We start from the raw sequence: 23,500 nt of genomic DNA on the forward strand, positions 1-23,500 counted from the left end.
TGTGTGTGTGTGTGTCCCAGACGACAGTATCAGCGAAACTCTTTGCAGCAGAAAGACAGAGCTTGTGAGACCCTGGTCTCGTTCACAAACAAAGACACATAGCCTCTACATACCTGTGCAGAGCTCAAAACGAATCCGAGCCCCTGGCTACTATCATCTCCCTACACACACACACACACACTTGTCATTTATTGTGTAAATGTGCCTCTGGTTAGACGTGAAAAACAAAAATCACTCCACCAGCAGCATGAGAGAGTCTACAGACACGTGCAAGTAAATGCGAGTACTTCTCCTTGAACAGTTCGACAGCGGGACTTAAAAGCATATTTTCTCCCTGCTGCCCTTTTCTATAATAGATCCGCTGCTGTCTGGAACATGCTCATGGAGAAATGAACCTCTTTTCTGAAAAGCACTGAATTAAAGAAATATGACCTTTTAGCAATTCTTTTGAGGAGATGGACATCTAGTCGTGCATGTACTGATGTGTTAGACTTACACAAACAGAGCACACACTCACAAGTGATAGAAAACAAGCCAATGTGCATCAGATGCCTTTGTGTGACTGCAGTAAGAGAGGTAGATGTGTGTAATCTAAAGAAGAGAAAGGAGAGGCGTTCGTTGTTTGGGTGGGGTGTCTGAAAAGGAGGGTGCGGTTTGCTTTTTCCCGCTACGTTTTCCAGCTATTCGACAAACATTAAGATTACAGTTGGGGCAAAATATATATTTTCAGATTGATTGCAGTTTTCATTTGAACAACATTCTCAATATCGATAAATAAAATACGATCTGAATTGAATGTGATGGTATGTGAAAGCATATACCAATACATACGAGACACATCTTTCCTGTTATTGTCCTCAAAAGATGTTCACTGTGACATGAATCTTGAGCAGTGTAGTCCAATTCACGGACAAATGACTCTTATGAACCAGTTCTTTTTAGTGAATCAAAAATATACAGCACAACTATATAGTCTGATCATGATCAAATTACTTTTTTGATTCTGTCCTTTTAATGGAATCATTCAAAAAGACTCAATCTCAAACAAAGACCATTTGAATCAGTCAGATGGATCCTTCCTTACTCATTGAATTCATATGTTAATTTCATAGGATATCTGTATAATTTACTGCAATATTTGAGAGAATTTCTTTTATGTACAAGCAAAAGGACATCATAATGTTTTAAAAGAAATGAATACTTCTATTCAGCGAGGATTATCAAAAGTGGCAGTATAGACTGACCTAGTACATTAAAAAGATTTAAATTTATATTCTTTCAGACTCTATTCATCAAATAATCCTGAAAAAATGTATCACAGTTAAGTATTAAGCAGCAAAACAGTATTTGATAATAATAAGAAATGTTTCTTGAACTCCAAAATCAGCAAATTAGAATGATTTCTGAAGGATCATGTGACACTGAAGACTGATGCTAAAAATTCAGCTTTTCCATCAGAATACTTTCAAAAACATTATTTTTTTTTAATTACCAGCCCGAATCTTTTGAATGGCAGAAATTCAGAATAAAAATAAATTGAATTGAATCAGATTCAAATTTAATGAAAAAAGTGTGTGAATCAAAATCAACTTGGCAAATGTAATGTGTATCAACACAGCAGTGTCGCTTGATTTTGCTTCAGGTTAATGCGTGAAATCTAGGTCCTGAATATAAATGCACCATGATATCCTGTAGTGCAGTATGATATTTCGACAGATACTCAAGTACCCAAAATGATAACACCAATGGTCCTTACTTGCTAAGTGTGCTCATAAATATCCCATAAAAGCCACAATTTGGGGAGTTGTTTACAGCTATAAGCGTATTTTGAGCCCTGATTTTCTTCTCAAGAACATCTCATTTGATGCAGAACAGCTTATCCGACTCATACCTGCCGATCACAGCGTCCAAGAGGCTTGTGTAATGCCTGGACGTACATGGCATTCCTGCCAGCACTGGATGTCACTATCGGGAACGAGAAAGAGTTTTATCCAACTTATCTGGAGATTTGATTGTGACATTGCAGTTTTCGCATTCCCAAATTCAACCTGGAAAATAACTACTTGCAAAACAACAGAACCCTGTTACGTTTCATTCGCAGCGCAATGGCAGTTAATTCAAAAATTAAAACATGAATGTGTAGCAATGAACACACCAAGCATTTGTATGTCCTATTATTGTTCCCATAGTTGTTTGCAGCTGGAACCCATCAAACCTATTTTCAATTCCAATCATTTCAGCAAAAGCAGGAGCTTTGTTATCAGATGGCGTGACAAAGACGGTCTACTCGGGAGTCAGAATCATTCCATCCTATTCAGTTTATCAGTTTATTTTTTGATTGTTTTTTTTTTAATGCTTACTCCAAGCATTTGCGCCTCACGTCTAGCCAAAAGAGGTTCTGATTATTCAAAAAGACATTGGGAGCCAGGTGGTATGCAGATTGTGTACAACCCATTACACTGCCTAGGAAAAAAGAGTGCTTTAACTAGGAAAAGTTTCTATGAAAAGGTCTGTCCATTATAATCACATTGTCTGGCCTCTGACAGCAATGAATCTGTTTTGACCTTGCAGCAAACACTCAGCAAACACTTCCCACCGTTGAAACCCTGATTGAGCGATTACAAGAGACATGAGAAATCTATATTTTCAACCTAGCCCTAGTAAGCTCTATTCACGCTTTATTTGTGTGCTAAACCTCTGCAAAACTTTCCACCTCACAAAACCAGTAAAGCAAGGCAAAATAACTATAACAGTAATGGCTCCGGAGCACTTTACTTTATTTTCCATTGGACAGCTGACAGCGTCAAACAAGTGTGGAATGATTCAGTTAAAATACACTCCATACGGTACATGTTTCACTTACGCTGAGGTTAGAATTCAGCTGCCGTCAAACGCAAGCAAATTTATGATTGTCTCCGACTCAAAAGTCTAACTTTGGTGTCAGATTCTGGGCTCTCATCCAGGAAGATCAGGGATACTGGAGAGAATCGTTCCCAGAGTGCAGAAGCTTGATGTTAGACAATACCAACTTATCGGTTTTAAAACAGCTCTGCAATAGCATAGAGATTACATGTACATGTATAGAGACTCTCATTAGCAGAGATAAGAGTCGTGCTCAGGAAGCTTTGTAAAGAAGGCCCTGGACAGTGGAGCGCTGCTGGAAATACGTCACGATGGGGCACTGGCTCCGAAATTGGCAGGAACACTGGTCTGATCTAGAATTATGCTACAGTCCTTTTCTTAAACCCTCTTCTTTCATAAGAGCCTCTCAATTTGAAAAGCTCTTATGAAAGGGGCTACTGCCCAAGTTGCAACCTTATCAAGTGGACAGTGGCAGCCTTTTTAAATAATAAAAAAAAAAAGGTCAAGATGAAAATCGTGGGAAAAGGATGATGTTTATGCATCTAGCCCAGACCTAGGATGAATCTTCTGACATTTTTATCATTTTCTCCACTGACTGATATTGAGCAAATATGGATTTAAACCTGGTAAAAAGGGAGCTGACAATGATGTAGCCCGAAGGCCCGTTCACACCAAAAACAATAACTGTAAGGATTATTATGACGATAACTATATTAGCATCCACACCAACTGACGATTTATTTATGTATTTGTTTTATTGCCATACCAACATCTATGCTTGCATTTTCATGGCAAGATGCGTTTAAAAAGAAACAAATAGTGGTAAATTAGTATTGAAAATCCACAACAAAGGAAGATAATGTTCTTTTTATTATAAGCGAGTGCTGCCGTAATTTTCTGTAACACTTTACATGCTCAAGCTCTTTAGAGTCAGATGGATTCTGATTTGCTGTCAATGTTTATTGTTCATCAGCTAGAAAAAAATCATTGCGAAAGTCGTTCCAATGATATCACTCCTGTGTCGTTATATCATTACAGTTGTAGTGCGGTCTTCCCTATTCTCAGAGAAACAGAATGATTACTAAACCATTATAGTTATCATCCTTGGCGTGAATGGCCCTAACACATCATAACCAGGCACAATGTGACAAAAACTATAAACCCAACCAGTTCCATATTAATAATGGGACAGCGACAAGAAACAAGCCACAAAGAAATTGGGCTCACTTTGGGCAAAAACATTACAGTCCACTAATAGTTTTTGAGAAAACATCGGATCCAAATGTCAGTGGTCATGGTGTGGACAGGAAGAGTGGAAGTGCTAAAAGCCCACAGTCGTGCTCGCCACGGGCAGCTAACATGTCAAAATAAGCATGAAGATGATAAGGTAATGAGGGGAAAACACACCACTCTGTCACAGGAGAAAAAGAACGTGTTATATATAAGTGAAAAGGGAAATACTACAAAGTTGTCTTGAGTTAAAATCAATAAAAGCATTATAGCTCAAGGTAAAGAATATTGTAGTAAATCTGCACATCAGGCAAAGTCATGTGCTTGCCTTTAACAAGATTTTAATCAATGCCCGTGTCCTTGCTTTATGTCCATCTGCCCGAGGATAAAATATGGACACAGCAAGCTGTGAGACCCGCAGATGTTCAGCTTCGTCCTTCCCAACAAATCAGACACATACTGAGTGATATTATGCAGTTCTTTACTGGATGACTTTGTGTGTATACATCAATTTTGTAAATGCATATTAAAGCGTACTAAATGTCAACTAGTTGTTTCTGTTTTATTGTCAAACATAATGCATCAGAACCATTAACTAGGGGTACCACACATAATTCAGACACGTTGAGCCCTGATGTTCATGTAGGACATCCCAAATAATTTTCTACCTAATATAGCTACTGCTGATAAAAAGTAATCTTTCTGTTTGTATTCGGAATGATCATTTTTACATCAAAACTCACAGTGCTGATTATCTGACTTACTACATAACATATTTACCAGAACTGCCAAGTAAAAAAATTTATGCCTTATGACTCAAAAGCACTTTTGAAGAAAAAAGTGGCCCTTCTACCTTGTTATGAATTAATCAATCCCGATACATAGCTCACAAAGCATTCTCCGTGTCAGACAAGTGTACGAATCACTTCCATCTACATAACTAATGAGTGAAGTCAATAATGACGAATGTTCGGAGCTGCACCCTGCCTGTATGCACTTGGTCTCTAATGAAACCGCCAGGTTTAATGAAATTCCTGTCTCAAGGTCTTCACAAAGACAGATGTTACCGTTCAAGCTCAAGCAATTTACATTGAAACAGAAAGTTTGGGCATATTGGAGGAAGGACAAATCTTTTTGTTAGATCCAGAGGCCTCTAGTGACATTGTCATTCACAGACATTTGGGTCAGTTAGAATTTGTTTTTGTTTTTTTTAAGAAATTCATACTTTTATTCAGCAGTACATTTATATATTTTGAATCAATTTATCAACAAAACAAAAAAAACAATCAGCATGTTATATAGAGTGATTCCTGAAGGATCATGTGACACTGAAGACTGGAGTAGTGATGCTGAAAATTCAGCTTTGCCTGAAACAATTACATTTTAAAATATATAAAAATAGACAATAGTTGTTTTAAATTGTAGTAATATTTTATAATATAAGTGATTTAATAAATACAGTAAATACGTAAAATACAAATAAATATAGAAATAAATACAGCCTTGGTGAGAATGAGACTTCTTCCAAATACCTTAAAATGTCTTACTGACCTCAACTGTACAGTGTACATTAGCTAAAAGTGAATTTTTTTCAAGTTTCATCATGAATACTAGCATATACATGACTTCAAAGCTAATATACATGCACTAAAATCCACAAATTTCCATTTAACTTTAACTCTACTGTGGCAGAGAGCACACATCTCCTTCTCTCTGAAAGCTTTCAGTGTTGAACGATGACGCAGCACTGTCACAGGTTAATGCAAGCACTTTCATTAAAGCAAGAGATCAGTCTTACAGTAGCAGGCAAAGAAGATTACCGTGGCTTTGTTCACATACTCATTAGCTACTGTCACATCTGCTGGATCCCTGAAATGTAAATGTACGGTAAACAATTAATTAATTGATTATGCGGCTTATCTGATTGTGAGGGCCTGATTTCATATCCGCTTCTCTATTGTTGTTTAGTTCTGCAGGCAAACAAATTGATCCTATAGGTTACATGCGCTGTGCCATTTCACGCTCCCCTGTGCTCTTTTGACCTTAGAGATTACTGATCCTGTGTTAGGAAGATTTGCATGAACTTTGTGTTACGCAGAGCGGTCCCATACCGTTCTATGCATGGCTACGTCCTGAATGAGCGATATAGAGCTGCGCTGCTGTCTCTGTGGCCAACAAGGACTGTTTGTGCTGACTGTGCAGAGCATCCTGACCTTGGTGATTCTGCAGAGTGGATGTGAATAATGAGATGATCCCTTTGGACAGACAACAACAGCTCGGCCACAAGAGAGTGAAAAAACGAAAAAGAGAGGGCAAGATGCTCTTAATGTGCATTTAAGATACAAACAGACACCTCAAAGCAGTGTCACAATCATTATATAATATTTTGCATTAGGTCTGGTTAAAAAAAAAAGCATATATGTATACACACACACACACACACATTTAAATATTAAAACACATTCTAACTAGATTTGATGTGATAAAGTGACTAGCATAGCACTAGAGAGCCTAGCCACACGCAAAAGTTTAGGGTCATTCAGATTTTTTTTTAAAGAAATTAATATTACGCAAGGATGCCTTAAATTGATAAAAAGTGACAGTAAAGACATGTTTAAAGTCTATAATAGCTTCATGAATAATTATTTCAAATAAATGCTGTTATTTAGAATGTTCTATTCATTATCGAATTTAGTTAGGGTTTCCACAAAAATATTAAAGGGGTGGTATAATGCCCTTTTCACAAGATGTAAAATAAGTCTTTGATGTCCCCAGAGTGTGTATGTGAAGTTTTAGCTCAAAATATCCCGCAGATATTTTTATATAGCACAATAAAATTGTCACTTTTTGAGGGTGAGCAAAAAGGCACCGTTTTTGTGTCCCTTTAAATCCAAATGAGCTCCATCTCGTGGAACAGGGGGCGGAGCTTCAACGGCTTGTGTCCTTTTACCTTACACAGACTCATGCTCAAACAGCAACATTACACACTAACTAAAGTTATAAAAGTGAAATCATACTCAACCACCCCTTTAAGTAACGCAACTGTTTTCAACTTTGATAATAATAAGAAATGCTTATTGAGCTCCAAATCAGCATAGAATGATTTCTGAAGGATCATGTGACTGAAGACTGGAGTTATGATGCTGAAAATTCTTTTTAATTGTAATATTTCAAAATATTACATGTTTTTGACTATTGGTGAGAATAATAAAATAATTATTTAAAAGATATAAAAATCTTTAACCAACCCCAAACTTCTGAACGGAAGTGTAACTGTATATTAAACAAAAGATATGTTCCAATTGGTTTGCGTTGTCTCGCATTACGCAGCATTTTCATTGTGGACAGACAAAATGCTTGACACTGATTAGGATACGGTTTTAAGATGAAACTCGTTTACTTGGTTTAAAATGTTTACTACTTTTACACGCCAGTCGCTTTAATGTCAAATAAACTACTTTGTATATCCTCCTGTCCAGATCGCAAAGCAGATCCAGTTGGCCGGGAAGAGATGACAACAGTTGGTATGGTGGGAAGCAAGCAGCACAATCCCATGGTGCCGTTTCCATGGCAACTATGATGCTTTGCTAATGGCAGGGGAGTCTAAACGTCAGGCCCTCGGTGGCAGTCTGTGCATGTGTGTGCGTTACGTGTGGGAAGAGAAAAGAGAGAGGGGAGGGGGAAAAAACGACCGACAGTGAGCAGATTGGCTCAGTGTGCCTCTCACAGGAGAAACTGAATGGCGGGAGGTAAAGGACGACCACGCATCAAAGAAAGGCAAATAAAATTACAGTATCATGAACAACATTGCATCCCCCTCGCCACGCACCCAAATTGCCACTAATATTATAATTGCAGCCTACATATTTCCAGTACAAGAATTAATGTAATACAGTACAGCGACCAAAAAAGACGAAGCCCGTTTCCTGATTTATCTGAGGGTGAACTCCGCAAGACTGCAGCTACGACTACAATAGTAACTATGTCAGATCCACAGGGAGGGAGCTGTGAGCTCTGCATACAGTCAGGGAAGTCTTCCTGTGATCCACTCTAAATAAAAGACACTGTGACCCTCTACACATAAACAGAAGTGATTTGAAAATAGACCAGAGGTAGGATTACAGTAAGAAATTGAGTCTGGTAGCTAGGCTGCTCATCGTTCATAATAAACTACAGCATGTGTGTTTTATAGTACATTTGCATGCTTGCATGTTGTCTGGCACATTATAAGGAACTGCCCTCATGAAGAGGGCCACAGGACACTCTTTCATCCCTCTGCCAGATCAAGCCCTCTCAACACCTCCTGCGTGTGTCATTTGTTCAGAAGCTGGGTGGCAGGGATGTCTGGCATACCACTGTAAGGCCACGAGGTTGAGGACGAGTCTAATTACATTCAGGGTCTAACAGCAGTGCTTCACAACATGTGTTCTCTGGTCTGAATTTCAATAGAAAGTAGGGGGACACTGGAGAAAAATTAAATGGGATTTTGAATCTAGCTAGCACACTGATTAAAACTCAGCCCTCAGAAACTGCACTGGCAAAAGACGAGGCAGAAACAATCCATGATCATATGCAAACTTCTTCAAAACGCCTTCAAAAGTAGTGAATCCTGTTCGGAGTATCTTTTTTTTCCTGAAACGCATAAGACTTCTCCCAAGCCCTGCGGAATCGCCAATTAATTAAGGTGATCGGTACATCTGCTCTGCTAAATGGCATTCACCATCCATCAATACTGCTGTACTCAGGCACAAGCAGCGGTTTCAGACAAAGCTGAATAATACATAAGGTCTACCCCACCTACAGTTGTGTATCGGCATAGTGCCAAACACCATGCAATGCTTCTCTCTTTCCCTAGTGCACAATGTTACTGCTATGTTCTTTGACCTGCAGCGTTCTCCATTAAAAAACAATGGAAACCATAATTTCTGCCAAAATACCATTATTGCTACAGTTGTTGTTACCATTGCAACATTAAAATAAATTAAAACATGGTTTCGCTTTAGTGTAAAACGCTTTTATGACTGATGGATTGTGGTGACTTGCAATACAATAATCTTAGTAACTGTGTTATGAAACCTTTAATGTGCATTTCACAAATAAATATCCATTGTGACGGAAGCAGATTGGCCCACAATGCACCTCATTTCAAATTTGATTAATAGATCAGTTCTAATTTGACTAATAGATTTTTTTTTTTTTTTTTTTACTATCTACAGCTGCTAAAAGGCCAATCGTAAAACATCAGAATTTGTTCCGAATATGGATCCAAAAAAGACCACAGATTATTAATGAAAAACGATTTCATATAACACTGAAGATGTGTTTGCTACTAGTTGCACTTGTTAAGGTGTTCTTGGCAATGTTACAGAGTCTACAAAGGCTCTCATGACAAAAACTACTAGGCTAAAAACTTGTATGGGTCAAATTTTAACCAAAAAACAATAGAAGGGCTAAGAGCTGACAGGATGGCAAGTGACTTTGTTTAAAACGTTCATCGTCCGCTTTGTATTATCCAAAGCACAGCATACACACACAGGAAGTACGTTGGTATTTCATACCGATCTGAAACACTGAACAACTCTATGGAATCACGTGACCCGCCAGTAGCTCCAGCTAGGAAAGAGATCGAACCGCCTCTGTGGTGCTGCGCTACTCTCTTCGGTTTAAATCGCGTTGGCTCGAGGTTTCAGAGCACATCACCACTGCAGCAACCCCCACCCTCCTCCTTCTCCACCACCTGCTTCCACATGCACGGCTACAGGAACTCTGCATCCCTGCGCATAGAGCAACTGCTGCAGCATCCCTTCACTGGAATCACCACTGACATGTTTCTAAACACCCAGCACTCTAAATTAATGACCCGACGGAAACACCATGACCGACGCCTCCTATTAAAGAGTAAACACCAATTGTGACTATAAATCGAACGCTTACGGTCTCTATAGTGCATATAATTACCCAGCAAGCCGTTTTGCTATGTCGTGGAATGGTTTCGATAACATTTTTGAACAGATGTCGAGATGGATAACGTGATAAATCCGTTTTCACAAGGTTGCAGAAACATTGGAGGTTGCTAGAAGGAACTGATAGGCCTACTAACTGTAATATGCCTACCTTCGTAACTAAACACCAAAACAATCCTCAAGACATTACTCTCATAATGTATTTTCAAAACTTTTTAGAAGTGAATATAATTTGTCCTGAGGTAAAAGCGTCTTAGCGTTTTGCGCGCGCCGCTCAACTATTTTGTAACGTTTTTTCGCCCATTCAAACATCCTCTTCCATTCATAAAGATGAACTAGCAATTTACCTAGGTGAAAGTTTCTAATTTGTGAAGTTCACGTAGGCTATTTGCCATTGAACTAAGACAGTTTATAAACTGCTTGTTTTAAGAAAATAAAAACGTTGACACGTACGTTCACTGCGTTTCATTTTTATTTGTTTTCGTAGGAAGCACATTATAATAGGCTACCTTTTTATCCGAGGTGTGATTTCTATTACTTTTTTTTAACTGTAACGTTACCTGACTGCAACGTTAATTGTAGCATGTAAAAACGTTTCATACAGCTTTAAGGAGGCCTGGCTCGAGCGGCCAATTGTAATTATTGATAAGGACGTCGGTAAAGAAATCTCCATCCCTTCCTTCAAAACAAAGATCCTCCCAGCATCCCATGCAGCAGGCATTGCTGAATCTGTGTTAATGCGTTTTCTAAGCCGTTTCATAACAAGAATTCAGTTAAAGCCCGCTTTAATCCACCTCGCTTACCAGCCTGTGGCCTCCACGAGCAAAAACAGCAGCCATATCGAACATATACGGAGTGGACACAGAAACAGGTGCCAAACACAGCACACTATTAAAAATAGCTTAAAAATAACGAGAACCACAGACGACACGTTAACGCGCCCTGAATATTAATGACACCCACACTGCTGTCTATGAGAATTAATCCATGAATTCCTGCGTCGCGTAACATCTACCCACCAGTCATATTTACATATCAAAAACGGAACCCATATTCGTAAATTTCGTTTGATAACATAAGACAAGTGTTAAATATGTCGTCTAGACCAGAATTATTAATCTAACAGCATATTCCACGAAAGATGCATTCCCTTATTTGGCGAGTCATTGTTGCAGGCCGGCGTGTTGATACGCTGTCAATTTTGCACAGCAAACAAACGCAGCGATCACTCGTGATAGTACGCAGGGAAAATGAATTATGACGTTACGTGTACGATATTTTGTCACCCTAAAGCAAAGCTGGTAGTAATGAATCTGAATGGGATGTCAACAAAAGACAGGGTGACATTCCTCCGGGGAATATTTCTGGCTTTAGTGCATTTTATCAAGAAATATAAATTATCATATGACATCATCTTTAAAAACACCATGCGCGCTAAATAAAACATGCGTTCAATAGACTGTATGCAGATGCTTACCAGATTTAAAACTGTCTCCACGATATCTCTGTTGCTAACCTCCCCGACCTGGATCAAACCGATGAGCACGGCGAATTTCATCTTGATATTCCGGATCGGAACCGAAGGGTTTATCACCCCGGCCGGTAGAACCACGGCGCCCGATCCAGACACCATCATGTCCCCAGTAACGGAGCCCGTTACGACTTGCTGCCCCGAACCCGGTGGTGCTGGTGGTGGGGGGGCTTCTCGGTCCGTGAGCGAGGCGGAACCCGGTGCTAAAACCGGTTTCTCGCTCGACATTTCCGACCAGAATCCCAAAAAGGAGCGGTCGCGTCAGTCTCACCTGCTTTTGTATCGCCGAGCACTGAGCAGCAGCATCAAATACAGATGAAAAAGGAATATTCTCGATCAGGTGTCACAAGGCTGTCCTCCTCCTTCTCCTCCTTCTCGATGTGCACATCCAAACCCGTTCAGAGGGATGCGCAGAACGAAATCACGTCTAATGTTTGGCGAAACTGTCCCTCTCTCCTCCCGAATCCCGATGTCAGCCGAAGATCGGTGCGGTGTCGGGCTGTGTTGTCTTTCTCAGGACGCCATATTGACGCCCCCTGTCTGCGGGAGCGCTCACCACGCCTGCGTGCTGCTGCCCGACTGTCAATCAAAAGGTGCTAGCCAAGCAGGAGCACGTGCGCGAGTCCCATTAATAGGTGTCTCAGCATTAGGCAAATCAGATTAATGTTATGTTGACTATCAAAATTAGAGTGGGATTATTTTGGACCGTTGAACAATTGTAAATAGGCTAATGCCTTAGCGCAGTGATGTAATCATAATGACATTCTCTTTCACAGAGAACATACAACTTTAAAGACTATCTATTTTCTGTGCCTAGACACTTACATTATTGTATTGGTATTATAAGTATATAAGTATTGGCTGACACACACACACACACACACACACACACACACACACACACACACACACACAACATATATATATAGCCTATATATAAATAAAATACTTCTCCAAATTGTTTTATATAGCCTACTTTATATATGGTGGTGGGGGCTATATATATATATGCATTCACAGTGTGTGTGTGTGTGTGTGTGTGTGTGTGTGTGTGTGTGTGTGTGTGTGTGTGTGTGTGTGTGTGTGTGTGTGTGTGTTTTCCAACATTTTTTCATGCAATGAACAATTGTAAGAGAACAGTTGTTCCATGGCAGCCAATACTTATATTACCAAAAGAAAGAAAAACAATTTGGAGAAGTATACCTGGACTTTAGACCCTTATTTTTATAAAATCCTTGATAATAAATATGACAATCCTTGATAATAAAAAAAGCGCATTATTATTGCTGTTTTGAGTGTCTTTTGAATATATATTTTTTACTGAGCTAAAATCCTTGATAATAAATAAATAAATAAATAAATGCAATTGTGCATATTATTATTGCTGTTTTGAGTGTCTTTTGAATATATGTTGTGAAGCCAGCATACAAATCCACTGCTGGAGAAAATAAGTGCAATTTGAATTTCAACCCTTATTGTTAATGAGAAAAAGCCCTTGTGACTGTACTGTGCAAAATAAGGGCAATTGTGTGTAGCCTATATCAAATTTGCTTGTATTAAATTGTATTATATCAGCCACCATGCTCAATCAGCATTGGTAATAAAAAATATGAGTTAAAGACTACACAGAAAACAATTGCCTAATCACTAAGACTCACAGTTTTCCTTCACTAAGAACCTTGCTATTGTGATGTTTTCATTTTCGCACTGCAGAAAGCTGTGAATGGGGACGTGAGCTCCCCTTCACTCAGAAGGACACCAGTCCTGCCTCATTTTGGCACAAGCCCGGCTAGCGGTTTAAAGTCTGTCTGTCTGAATGAAAGTGAGCTTTTCCTAAGCCCTCTCTTCATCCCCCAGCCCCTTTCTTCTCTTCTCCTCTTTCTTTATTTCTCTTTTCTCCCTCTGTCTCTTCCTCTCTCACTCTTGCATCCCGTTCTCTCAAAATAGAAAGGATCTTTAACAAAAGATAAAAGCTATTGCTGACATTCAAAATTCTGCTAGACCAATCATAAAACAGCAAAACTAAGATAATCCTTCCTAGAGATCACATATACTTCCCATACTTCTTATTATCTTAACAACACTTTAAAAAACTGGATTTGCAAATATGGTATAAAGCAGTTTAAGATGGTATGATGTAGTTTTATTTTACTTCCACTTGCTTATCTTACAGTAATTTCCTTATTTCCAAAAAGTCCCTTTACAAGCAATCTCATCCCAAGCAGGATAAAAAAAAAGGTAGAGAGAGGCATAATTCCTTTTTTAGTGGTGGGGAGATGAATATATGGAGCGAAGGAGAGGAGGAGGGGTGGAGAGGGGGATGGGCTCTGCTCAGAGGAGGAGGGGAACATAAGGGACCGGCAGCTGGATAGTGAAGAAGAGTCTTCGGCCAATACAATGGCTGACAGGAGGCTGAGTCTGCATTCACACCCATCACCAGACTGGAAACCTGCAAAGCTCAGACACACCGATGCAGACCACATGAACAGCATCTGTTAATGTTGTGTGTATTTTTAATTGGGGTCGTTAAGATGTTTTTTTTATGTTTCTCTTATGCTCATATTGAAATTTTCAAGGTTTTATTTTAAATAGGCTATATTTTGTAATGTAATATGTTCCTGTGTCAGCAGCCATTACTCCAGTGTCACATGATCCTTCAGAAATTAATCTAGTAAAAAATGATATGATCAACATGTGTTTTTACATTGCTTTAACTCATCAAAATAAGTTAAGTAATTTCTTATTTTATACAAGTTTTATACAAAGTTATACAAGATTCAACTCATTTTTAAGCCAGTTTAATGCAATGTAAGTTGAAATGACTTCAACATCCAAGTTGCTTGTACTTCAAATTAAAAATATAAGGCAGTTATATCAATGTTGAAAACAGTATACTGCTTCGTATTTTCATGGAGACTGATTTTTTCCCCCCTTTTTTCAGGAGTCTTTGATGAATAGTGTTCAAAAGAAAAGCAACACATTTTTTGTGTTTAACAATGTTTACAAGTCTTTGTCACCTTTGATCAATTTAATGAGTTTTTGATGAATACAATTATTATTTTCCTTTAAAAAACATACTTTTGAATGTTAAAGCTATTAAACTCTAAAAGACAGTGCGAGAAGGCAAAACATCAATATCTTAGAATTATTAGGAAAAGTAGGCTATTGTGTAATGTATTTAATGAACTTTTATAATTTAATAAACAGAGTAGCCTATAGCTTGTGATTCTGAACAGGTTTCCTGCACAAGAATATCTGCCATCATTTGGAGGGATTGTTTAAACCAGAAAAGTAATTCAAGTTACTTAATAAGAAGCACTGTTAATCAATCTGAGGCTTTTCTGAATGAAACTTTGAGATTGTGAATAGTGGCCGTTAGTTATACCAGAATGGAGTCAGGTGACTGACAAGGAGGGGTTGAGAAGTAAGAGATTTATGGAAGAAACAAGTTGAATGGAAGTAAATGGTAACTGTTAGTCTGTAAAATTCTGCCTTTTGTGTTCGACGAATGACAGAAAGTCACACAAGTTGGGAACTACATGAGAGTGAGTAAACGATGACACTATCCCTTTAAGACTCTAAAGAGTGAGGCAGAGCTGCTTTCCTGTTCTGTTCAGAAAAAGTTTGAGACTTGGCCTCTCACTGGTTGGCTGAGAGAATGTCATAAACATAGCGCTATTCTGCAGCACATCTTCTGTCACAGGAGAGGAAAAGCCCCTTTATGTCCACATCAGGGATGAAAGAGCGCTTCAGATAGAAGGAAGGAGCCTTTACGTTTAAAATAGCTGCACCGTTCACCACTCGCCCACATCTCCCTGTTCCCGTAGAGCGCGTGGGTTTGACAGACAGGTCTGTTCTTCACTGGACTCGAGAGCAAAACAACAGGAGAAAACACAAGAGCTGCTAAAGTCCATGACTTACACATTCAAATTTTTACACTTGTTTTTTTGGCTAACGCTTTCTCACCATTTCAGCGTACCAAATATAATGAACTTTTTTTTTTACGTTTTCTGACGAAAAAGCGAGTTGTGCACCAGACACCTGGTAAGTTATGTATTGCTTTGTTATGTGGTTTCTAGATGGTTGTTTCCTGGCCATACAGACAAAAGATCCCATCTCCAGTCATGTTATTGTTTCCCTTGCATATGGCAAATGCACTGATAATACATCTGTGGTGCAATTTAGTCGAATGAATCATCAGGGCATCTTTTGGTGTTATTTTAATTTGGCCCAGAGTTCAACACATCCTTGTATAATGTATCATGCAAATGCCCAGAGGCTGTAAAACAAGAAATATAAGCATCAAGGGCTTTTAACCTGGCCAAATTTATTTCCAAATATAAAAACAAATAAACCACTAAGCAAATGTAAACAGCATCTCAAGAGCAAATTCTTAATGAAGATCAGAATCGGATCTGCTAATGAAGTCATTTAAACACATACCGTAATATGGGCATAATTGTAGGGGAAATAATTGTATGTGCATGTTTATTTATTTGTTATAAAATGAATCCCGGCATATTACAGTAAGGCAACAAAATGTTTTTATTAAAATTTTTGAATCTATTTATCTATCACCAAAACGTTTGTTTTGGTATCATAGCTGGTTATCATTGGTCAGCAATGTCCCAGTGGGGAAATAACTTTGTGTGTGTGTGTGTGTGTGTGTGTGTGTGTGTGTGTGTGTGTGTGTGTGTGTGTGTGTGTGTGTGTGTGTGTGTGTTAAACAGCATGTAAACAGAAGGGTCCCAGCTGCCATTGTACGTTTCCATTTCGTATGTGAACAGGAAATGAATTGGCTTGTGCGGACACAGACGTACATCATATATTTGTTTTGTATGCTGCATTATGGCAAGAAGATGGAATGCAGGTTTGGAGAGAAGTTCATAAAGAACTTTTAAATAGAAGCAACTTCCTTCAATGCTAACAGCCTGTCAGCATCACACGCCTCATCTCTGAAAGCAGAGAGAAAACAGATGAGAAAATGCACCGTGACCAAAAGAGATGTTCTTTTCCTAGAGGAGAAAGAGGTGCAGACAGGGGCGGAGAAAGAGAGAGAGGAAAAAAGGACGAACGACAACGCAAGGAAGAGTAGAGAGAGGGAGAGGACGGAGCGCTGTCACTTTGCCGTTTCATCCTGTCCATATATGTGAAATGCTTGACACTGGCAGGAGAAATGAACAGGCATGTTAAACTAAAGTGACATCCACCACACACACACACACACACACACACACACACACACACACACACACACACACACACACACACACACACACACACACACACACACACACACACACACACACACACACACACACACACACACACACACACACACACACACACACACACACACACACACACACACAGGTTTGTCACTTCATTTCTAAGGACATCACACTGACTTTTATTGTTTGTAATACGTTCCTTACACAAAGCTAATGTATGACTTCAGAAGTAGTATCACAAGTTACTAATTACTAATGCTTTATTTTTTTACATTTTAGAGCTTGACACCAGCAGTCCTCATTTACTGTTATTATATAGAACAGCCACAGTGTTCTTCAAAAACTCAGCTACGTTCCACAGAAGAAAGAACGTCATATGGATTTGTAATGACATAATTCAATGTTACTCTAGTAAGGCTTGAAAAGGGTTCAGGCCTCACCATCAAAAAATGACCAAAATGTTGCATGGTAAATACCAAGGTATCTTAGTACCAAGTAAATACCATGGTATATGTATATAGGAGTTAGTCAGCACCCTTTGGATCCCATCACTGTACACGCCACAGTATTTTTTATTATTTTTATGAGCGATATAACAAGCACATTCTCTGAGCAGTCATGACAGCTGCGTATATCCTCACACAATAGAGACTGTAAACCCAGTGAATGTGACACACACAGAAACACACACACATCCCTGCGGACTAAAGTACCTGCTATCACAGGAACTCACAGATGAGGCTCATCTGTAAAAGGTTCTGCTGATGAGAGGTCCAAGTAATTGGTCACATCCTGGAGTGGATGTGAATCACAGGATGTGCGCGTGTGCCCGAGAGAAAGGCAGTCATCAGAGAAACCAGGCAGAAGATGAAAGATACTTGTGATTCCAAGAATGCATTTTCTATTATCCCTAAACTGAAAGCTTCACATGGCATACTATTGGAATAAGAATTTAGATTCTAGATTCATATCTCCATATACATATATAATATGATTTTTTTAATGCTGTAAAGCTTTTTTAAATTATTTTAAATCAGGTCTCCCATAAAGGCACATGCCAGCTTTAAGGCTTGTATTACAATCAGTAAATAGCTTTACATTTCCTAGAAAATGATTTAATATGCTACTTGCGTCATTGACAGCACACAGCCACAGTGTGAGAGACAGCGTGACTGTTTTTATGGGAGAGAAAAGTGTGTTCGCACATACGCGCGCAAGCTAAATGTGTGCGTCTATTGAACAAAAGCCATCAGTTGGTGAAAACGGAGACAGGACAATGAGTCATGGGCCAGTAGATGAGATGAATCCTGAATTCAATAAAATCACCATGCTTGGTTTGTATTTCTTGCATGATGGAATAGCCCCGCCCACAACTGAATCTCATTGGCCCACAATCGTGCATCCTAAACAGGTGCGCAACATGTATTTTCTCGGTTCACAATGTAGATGCGTTCACACTTTTGAAATTGCAAACTCGTTCATTTTCAATCAGAGGATTTCAAGCAACAAGCTAAAGAGATGAGTATTACTTTATGCTAATGAGAAGCAACACAATTATGGCCAGACTGTGAAAACCGGATACTGTTGTTGAGTAGAAGCAACTAGTAGTAACCAACAGAAACTTGTGGGCTTAATTTAATCATATCATTGCGAAAGGTACCTGAAAGCAAAAATGTTGCCATATGCAATAGAATCACAGCCAATCAGAACATATTGGATACTTTACTTTAACAGTTGGGTTCCAGAAAAAAAATCTAATTTATTTTCTCCATATAGGGAACTGTTATTTTAACAATAATTTATAACCTGTTAGTCAGTCATACTGTGCTGTACTGTACAAGCTACAAGGCTTGTAATCAATGGTATATGCTTATATCTACATTACCCATGATTCTCCAAAGACATTTCTAAAAAAAATTCTTTCTGCAAATCGAAACAAGCAAAACTCATCAAAAGAATTCTAGCACCCGCCTGCGAATGATGTCTCCCTACGCTCTGTTTATTGGGTTAATTCAAGATAATTAAGACATCTTTTCCCAGTCATCTCAATGGCAAACTGTGTCCCAATTTACCTGAGTTCACCCTACACAATCAACAATCATTCGATTCGATTCATTAAAGCCGTTAAAGGGATAGTTCACTCAAAAATTTTAATTAGCCCATGATTTACTCACACTGAAGTCATCATAGGTGTATATGACATTCTTCTTCCAGACAAATACAATCGGAGTTATATTAAAAAATGTCCTGGCTCTTCCAAGCTATATAATGGGAGTGAATGGTCGTATATTTTTTTTGAAGGCCATCAAAGCGCATCCATCCATGATAAAAATGCTCCACACTGCTCTGGGGGGTTAATAAAGGCCTTCTGAAGCGATGCGTTTTTGTAAGAACCAGCTTCCGGCAGACGGCCGTACGCAAATCGACTTACGGCATGTAGGAGTAGCGTAAGCTTTGACGAATCTCGCAGTTCAAACAAACAGGGCTGGGTAACCACTTTCGTCATTACGTCGTGCGTCAAGTTCAAGGGTTACTCTTTCACCGCAAATCGATGCATGCGGCCATCTGCTGGGAAGATAGTTATTTTATTCCAATATATAAATATGGATATTTTTCGTACACAAATTAATTTTAATTTTTGGGTGACCTATGCCTTTAAGTACACAGTGTGGGTAGATATTCACAAATTGTAGTCCATTACTGAATGATAAAAGAGAGAAAGAAAAATGATTCCATTTGTTTTAGCAACATGAAGTTCATTAAACATTACATTAGCGTTTCCCTATGTAGGGTTATACAAATCACATTAGCATTTCCCTATGTAGGGTTATAAAAATCATTTGAAAACAAAAATAATCAAAATACAACATTAACTGTTATGAACTACTCCGAGACACGATGGTTGAGATCCAAATGCAGCTTTAATTGAGGGGCAATCCAGACACGTAATCCAATATACAGGCAATAGGTCAAAACACAGGTAGGCAGTCCAAATAAACAAACAAAACAGGTAGGGGTCAGAGGCAAAAGAGTAATCCACGGAAAAAGCAAGAAATCCAAAAACCAAGAGACATGAAACCAGGGAAAACGCTCGGAAATGCAGTGCAACAACATACAAAACTTTGCAGTGAGTGAATGAGTGAGCATGGTATAAATAGGCTGAGACTAACAGGGTAATGAGACACAAGTGAATGCACATTCCGGGCAGTGAGTTATGGGAAATATAGTTTGTGAGGGAGTGATAATAGTCTGATGTGGAGTGCCCTCTTCACCGCCTGGTCGCTCAGGCGGTGAAGGCGACCAGGGCCGAGCAGGCGGTGAAGGCGACCAGGGCCGAGCAGGCGACCAGGGCCGAGCAGGCGGTGAAGGCGACCAGGGCCGAGCAGGCGGTGAAGGCGACCAGGGCCGAGCAGGCGGTGAAGGCGACCAGGGCCGAGCAGGCGGTGAAGGCGACCAGGGCCGAGCAGCCGGGGAAGGCGACCAGGGCCGAGCAGCCGGGGTAGGCGACCAGGGCCGAGCAGGCGGGGAAGGCGACCAGGGCCGAGCAGGCGGGGAAGGCGACCAGGGCCGAGCAGGCGGTGAAGGCGACCAGGGCCGAGAAGGCGAGCAGGCGGTGAAGGCGACCAGGGCCGAGCAGGCGGTGAAGGCGACCAGGGCCGAGCAGGCGGTGAAGGCGACCAGGGCCGAGCAGGCGGTGAAGGCGACCAGGGCCGAGCAGGCGGTGAAGGCGACCAGGGCCGAGCAGGCGGTGAAGGCGACCAGGGCCGAGCAGGCGGTGAAGGCGACCAGGGCCGAGCAGGCGGTGAAGGCGACCAGGGCCGAGCAGGCGGTGAAGGCGACCAGGGCCGAGCAGGCGGTGAAGGCGACCAGGGCCGAGCAGGCGGTGAAGGCGACCAGGGCCGAGCAGGCGGTGAAGGCGACCAGGGCCGAGCAGGCGGTGAAGGCGACCAGGGCCGAGCAGGCGGTGAAGGCGACCAGGGCCGAGCAGGCGGTGAAGGCGACCAGGGCCGAGCAGGCGGTGAAGGCGACCAGGGCCGAGCAGGCGGTGAAGGCGACCAGGGCCGAGCAGGCGGTGAAGGCGACCAGGGCCGAGCAGGCGGTGAAGGCGACCAGGGCCGAGCAGGCGGTGAAGGCGACCAGGGCCGAGCAGGCGGTGAAGGCGACCAGGGCCGAGCAGGCGGTGAAGGCGACCAGGGCCGAGCAGGCGGTGAAGGCGACCAGGGCCGAGCAGGCGGTGAAGGCGACCAGGGCCGAGCAGGCGGTGAAAGCGACCAGGGCCGAGCAGGCGGTGAAGGCGACCAGGGCCGAGCAGGCGGTGAAGGCGACCAGGGCCGAGCAGGCGGTGAAGGCGACCAGGGCCGAGAAGGCGACCAGGGCCGAGAAGGCGACCAGGGCCGAGAAGGCGACCAGGGCTGAGAAGGCGACCAGGGCTGAGAAGGCGACCAGGGCTGAGAAGGCGACCAGGGCCGAGCAGGCGGTGAAGGCGACCAGGGCTGAGAAGGCGACCAGGGCCGAGCAGGCGGTGAAGGCGACCAGGGCTGAGAAGGCGACCAGGGCCGAGCAGGCGGTGAAGGCGACCAGGGCTGAGAAGGCGACCAGGGCCGAGCAGGCGGTGAAGGCGACCAGGGCTGAGAAGGCGACCAGGGCCGAGCAGGCGGTGAAGGCGAACAGGGCCGAGCAGGCGGTGAAGGCGACCAGGGCTGAGAAGGCGACCAGGGCCGAGCAGGCGGTGAAGGCGAACAGGGCCGAGCAGGCGGTGAAGGCGAACAGGGCCGAGCAGCCGGTGAAGGCGACCAGGGCCGAGCAGGCGATGAAGGCGACCAGGGCCGAGCAGGCGGTGAAGGCGACCAGGGCCGAGCAGGCGGTGAAGGCGAACAGGGCCGAGCAGGCGATGAAGGCGACCAGGGCCGAGCAGGCGATGAAGGCGACCAGGGCCGAGCAGGCGATGAAGGCGACCAGGGCCGAGCAGGCGATGAAGGCGACCAGGGCCGAGCAGGCGCTGAAGGCGAACAGGGCCGAGCAGGCGGTGAAGGCGAACAGGGCCGAGCAGGCGGTGAAGGCGAACAGGGCCGAGCAGGCGGTGAAGGTGACCAGGGCCAAGCAGGCGGTGAAGGCGACCAGGGCCGAGCAGGCGGTGAAGGCGAACAGGGCCGAGCAGGCGGTGAAGGTGACCAGGGCCAAGCAGGCGGTGAAGGCGACCAGGGCCGAGCAGGCGGTGAAGGCGACCAGGGCTGAGAAGGCGACCAGGGCTGAGAAGGCGACCAGGGCTGAGAAGGCGACCAGGGCCGAGCAGGCGGTGAAGGCGACCAGGGCTGAGAAGGCGACCAGGGCTGAGAAGGCGACCAGGGCCGAGCAGGCGGTGAAGGCGACCAGGGCCAAGCAGGCGGTGAAGGCGACCAGGGCCGAGCAGGCGGTGAAGGCGACCAGGGCTGAGAAGGCGACCAGGGCTGAGAAGGCGACCAGGGCTGAGAAGGCGACCAGGGCCGAGCAGGCGGTGAAGGCGACCAGGGCTGAGAAGGCGACCAGGGCTGAGAAGGCGACCAGGGCCGAGCAGGCGGTGAAGGCGACCAGGGCTGAGAAGGCGACCAGGGCCGAGCAGGCGGTGAAGGCGACCAGGGCTGAGAAGGCGACCAGGGCTGAGAAGGCGACCAGGGCTGAGAAGGCGACCAGGGCTGAGAAGGCGACCAGGGCCGAGCAGGCGGTAAAGGCGACCAGGGCTGAGAAGGCGACCAGGGCCGAGCAGGCGGTGAAGGCGACCAGGGCTGAGAAGGCGACCAGGGCCGAGCAGGCGGTGAAGGCGACCAGGGCTGAGAAGGCGACCAGGGCCGAGCAGGCGGTGAATGCGACCAGGGCCGAGCAGGCGATGAAGGCGACCAGGGCCGAGCAGGCGGTGAAGGCGACCAGGGCCGAGCAGGCGGTGAAGGCGACCAGGGCCGAGCAGGCGGTGAAGGCGACCAGGGCCGAGAAGGCGACCAGGGCTGAGAAGGCGACCAGGGCTGAGAAGGCGACCAGGGCCGAGCAGGCGGTGAAGGCGACCAGGGCCGAGAAGGCGGTGAAGGCGACCAGGGCTGAGAAGGCGACCAGGGCCGAGCAGGCGGTGAAGGCGACCAGGGCTGAGAAGGCGACCAGGGCCGAGCAGGCGGTGAAGGCGACCAGGGCTGAGAAGGCGACCAGGGCCGAGCAGGCGGTGAAGGCGACCAGGGCCGAGAAGGCGACCAGGGCCGAGCAGGCGGTGAAGGCGACCAGGGCCGAGCAGGCGATGAAGGCGACCAGGGCCGAGCAGGCGGTGCAGGCGACCAGGGCCGAGCAGGCCCTTCAGTCGGCCAGGGAGGAGACGGCCCTTCAGGCGGCCAAGGAGGAGACGGCCCTTCAGGCGGCCAAGGAGGAGACGGCCCTTCAGGCGGCCCAGATAGTTCAGGCGCGGCCTCCATGACCCTATCATGGGACACACTGGGTCTTGCTCGGCTGCTGGATCTGTGCATGGCAAAGTTTTCTGTTACGAACTGTTCCGAGACACGAAGGTTGAGATCTAAATACAGCTTTAATTAAGGGGCAATCCAGACACGTAATCCAATATAAAACACAGGTAGGCAGTCCAAACAAACAAAACAGGCAGGGTCAGAGGCGAAAGAGTAATCCACAGAACAAGAAATCCAAAAACCAAGAGACATGAAACCAGGGAA

General features: G+C 43.3%; 1 protein-coding gene across 1 annotated transcript in view; it reads right to left on the reverse strand.

Annotated features, from left to right (window-relative positions):
• LOC306991342 (neurobeachin-like) overlaps positions 1–12,095 on the reverse strand; it is a gene marked incomplete at its 3' end in the record, with an annotated part of 60,541 nt that extends 48,446 nt beyond the window's left edge. Inside the window, exon 1 of the mRNA XM_079599073.1 lies at positions 11,533–12,095. Within this exon, the coding sequence (XP_079455199.1) occupies positions 11,533–11,814 (282 nt within the window). The 5' untranslated portion in view covers positions 11,815–12,095. The remainder of the gene's footprint in view (positions 1–11,532) is intronic.
• Between the last annotated feature and the right edge of the window lie 11,405 nt (positions 12,096–23,500).

The sequence above is a fragment of the Phoxinus phoxinus genome (genome assembly GCF_949152265.1).
Source record: "Phoxinus phoxinus genome assembly, chromosome: 23".
Classification (NCBI taxonomy): Eukaryota; Metazoa; Chordata; class Actinopteri; order Cypriniformes; family Leuciscidae; genus Phoxinus; species Phoxinus phoxinus.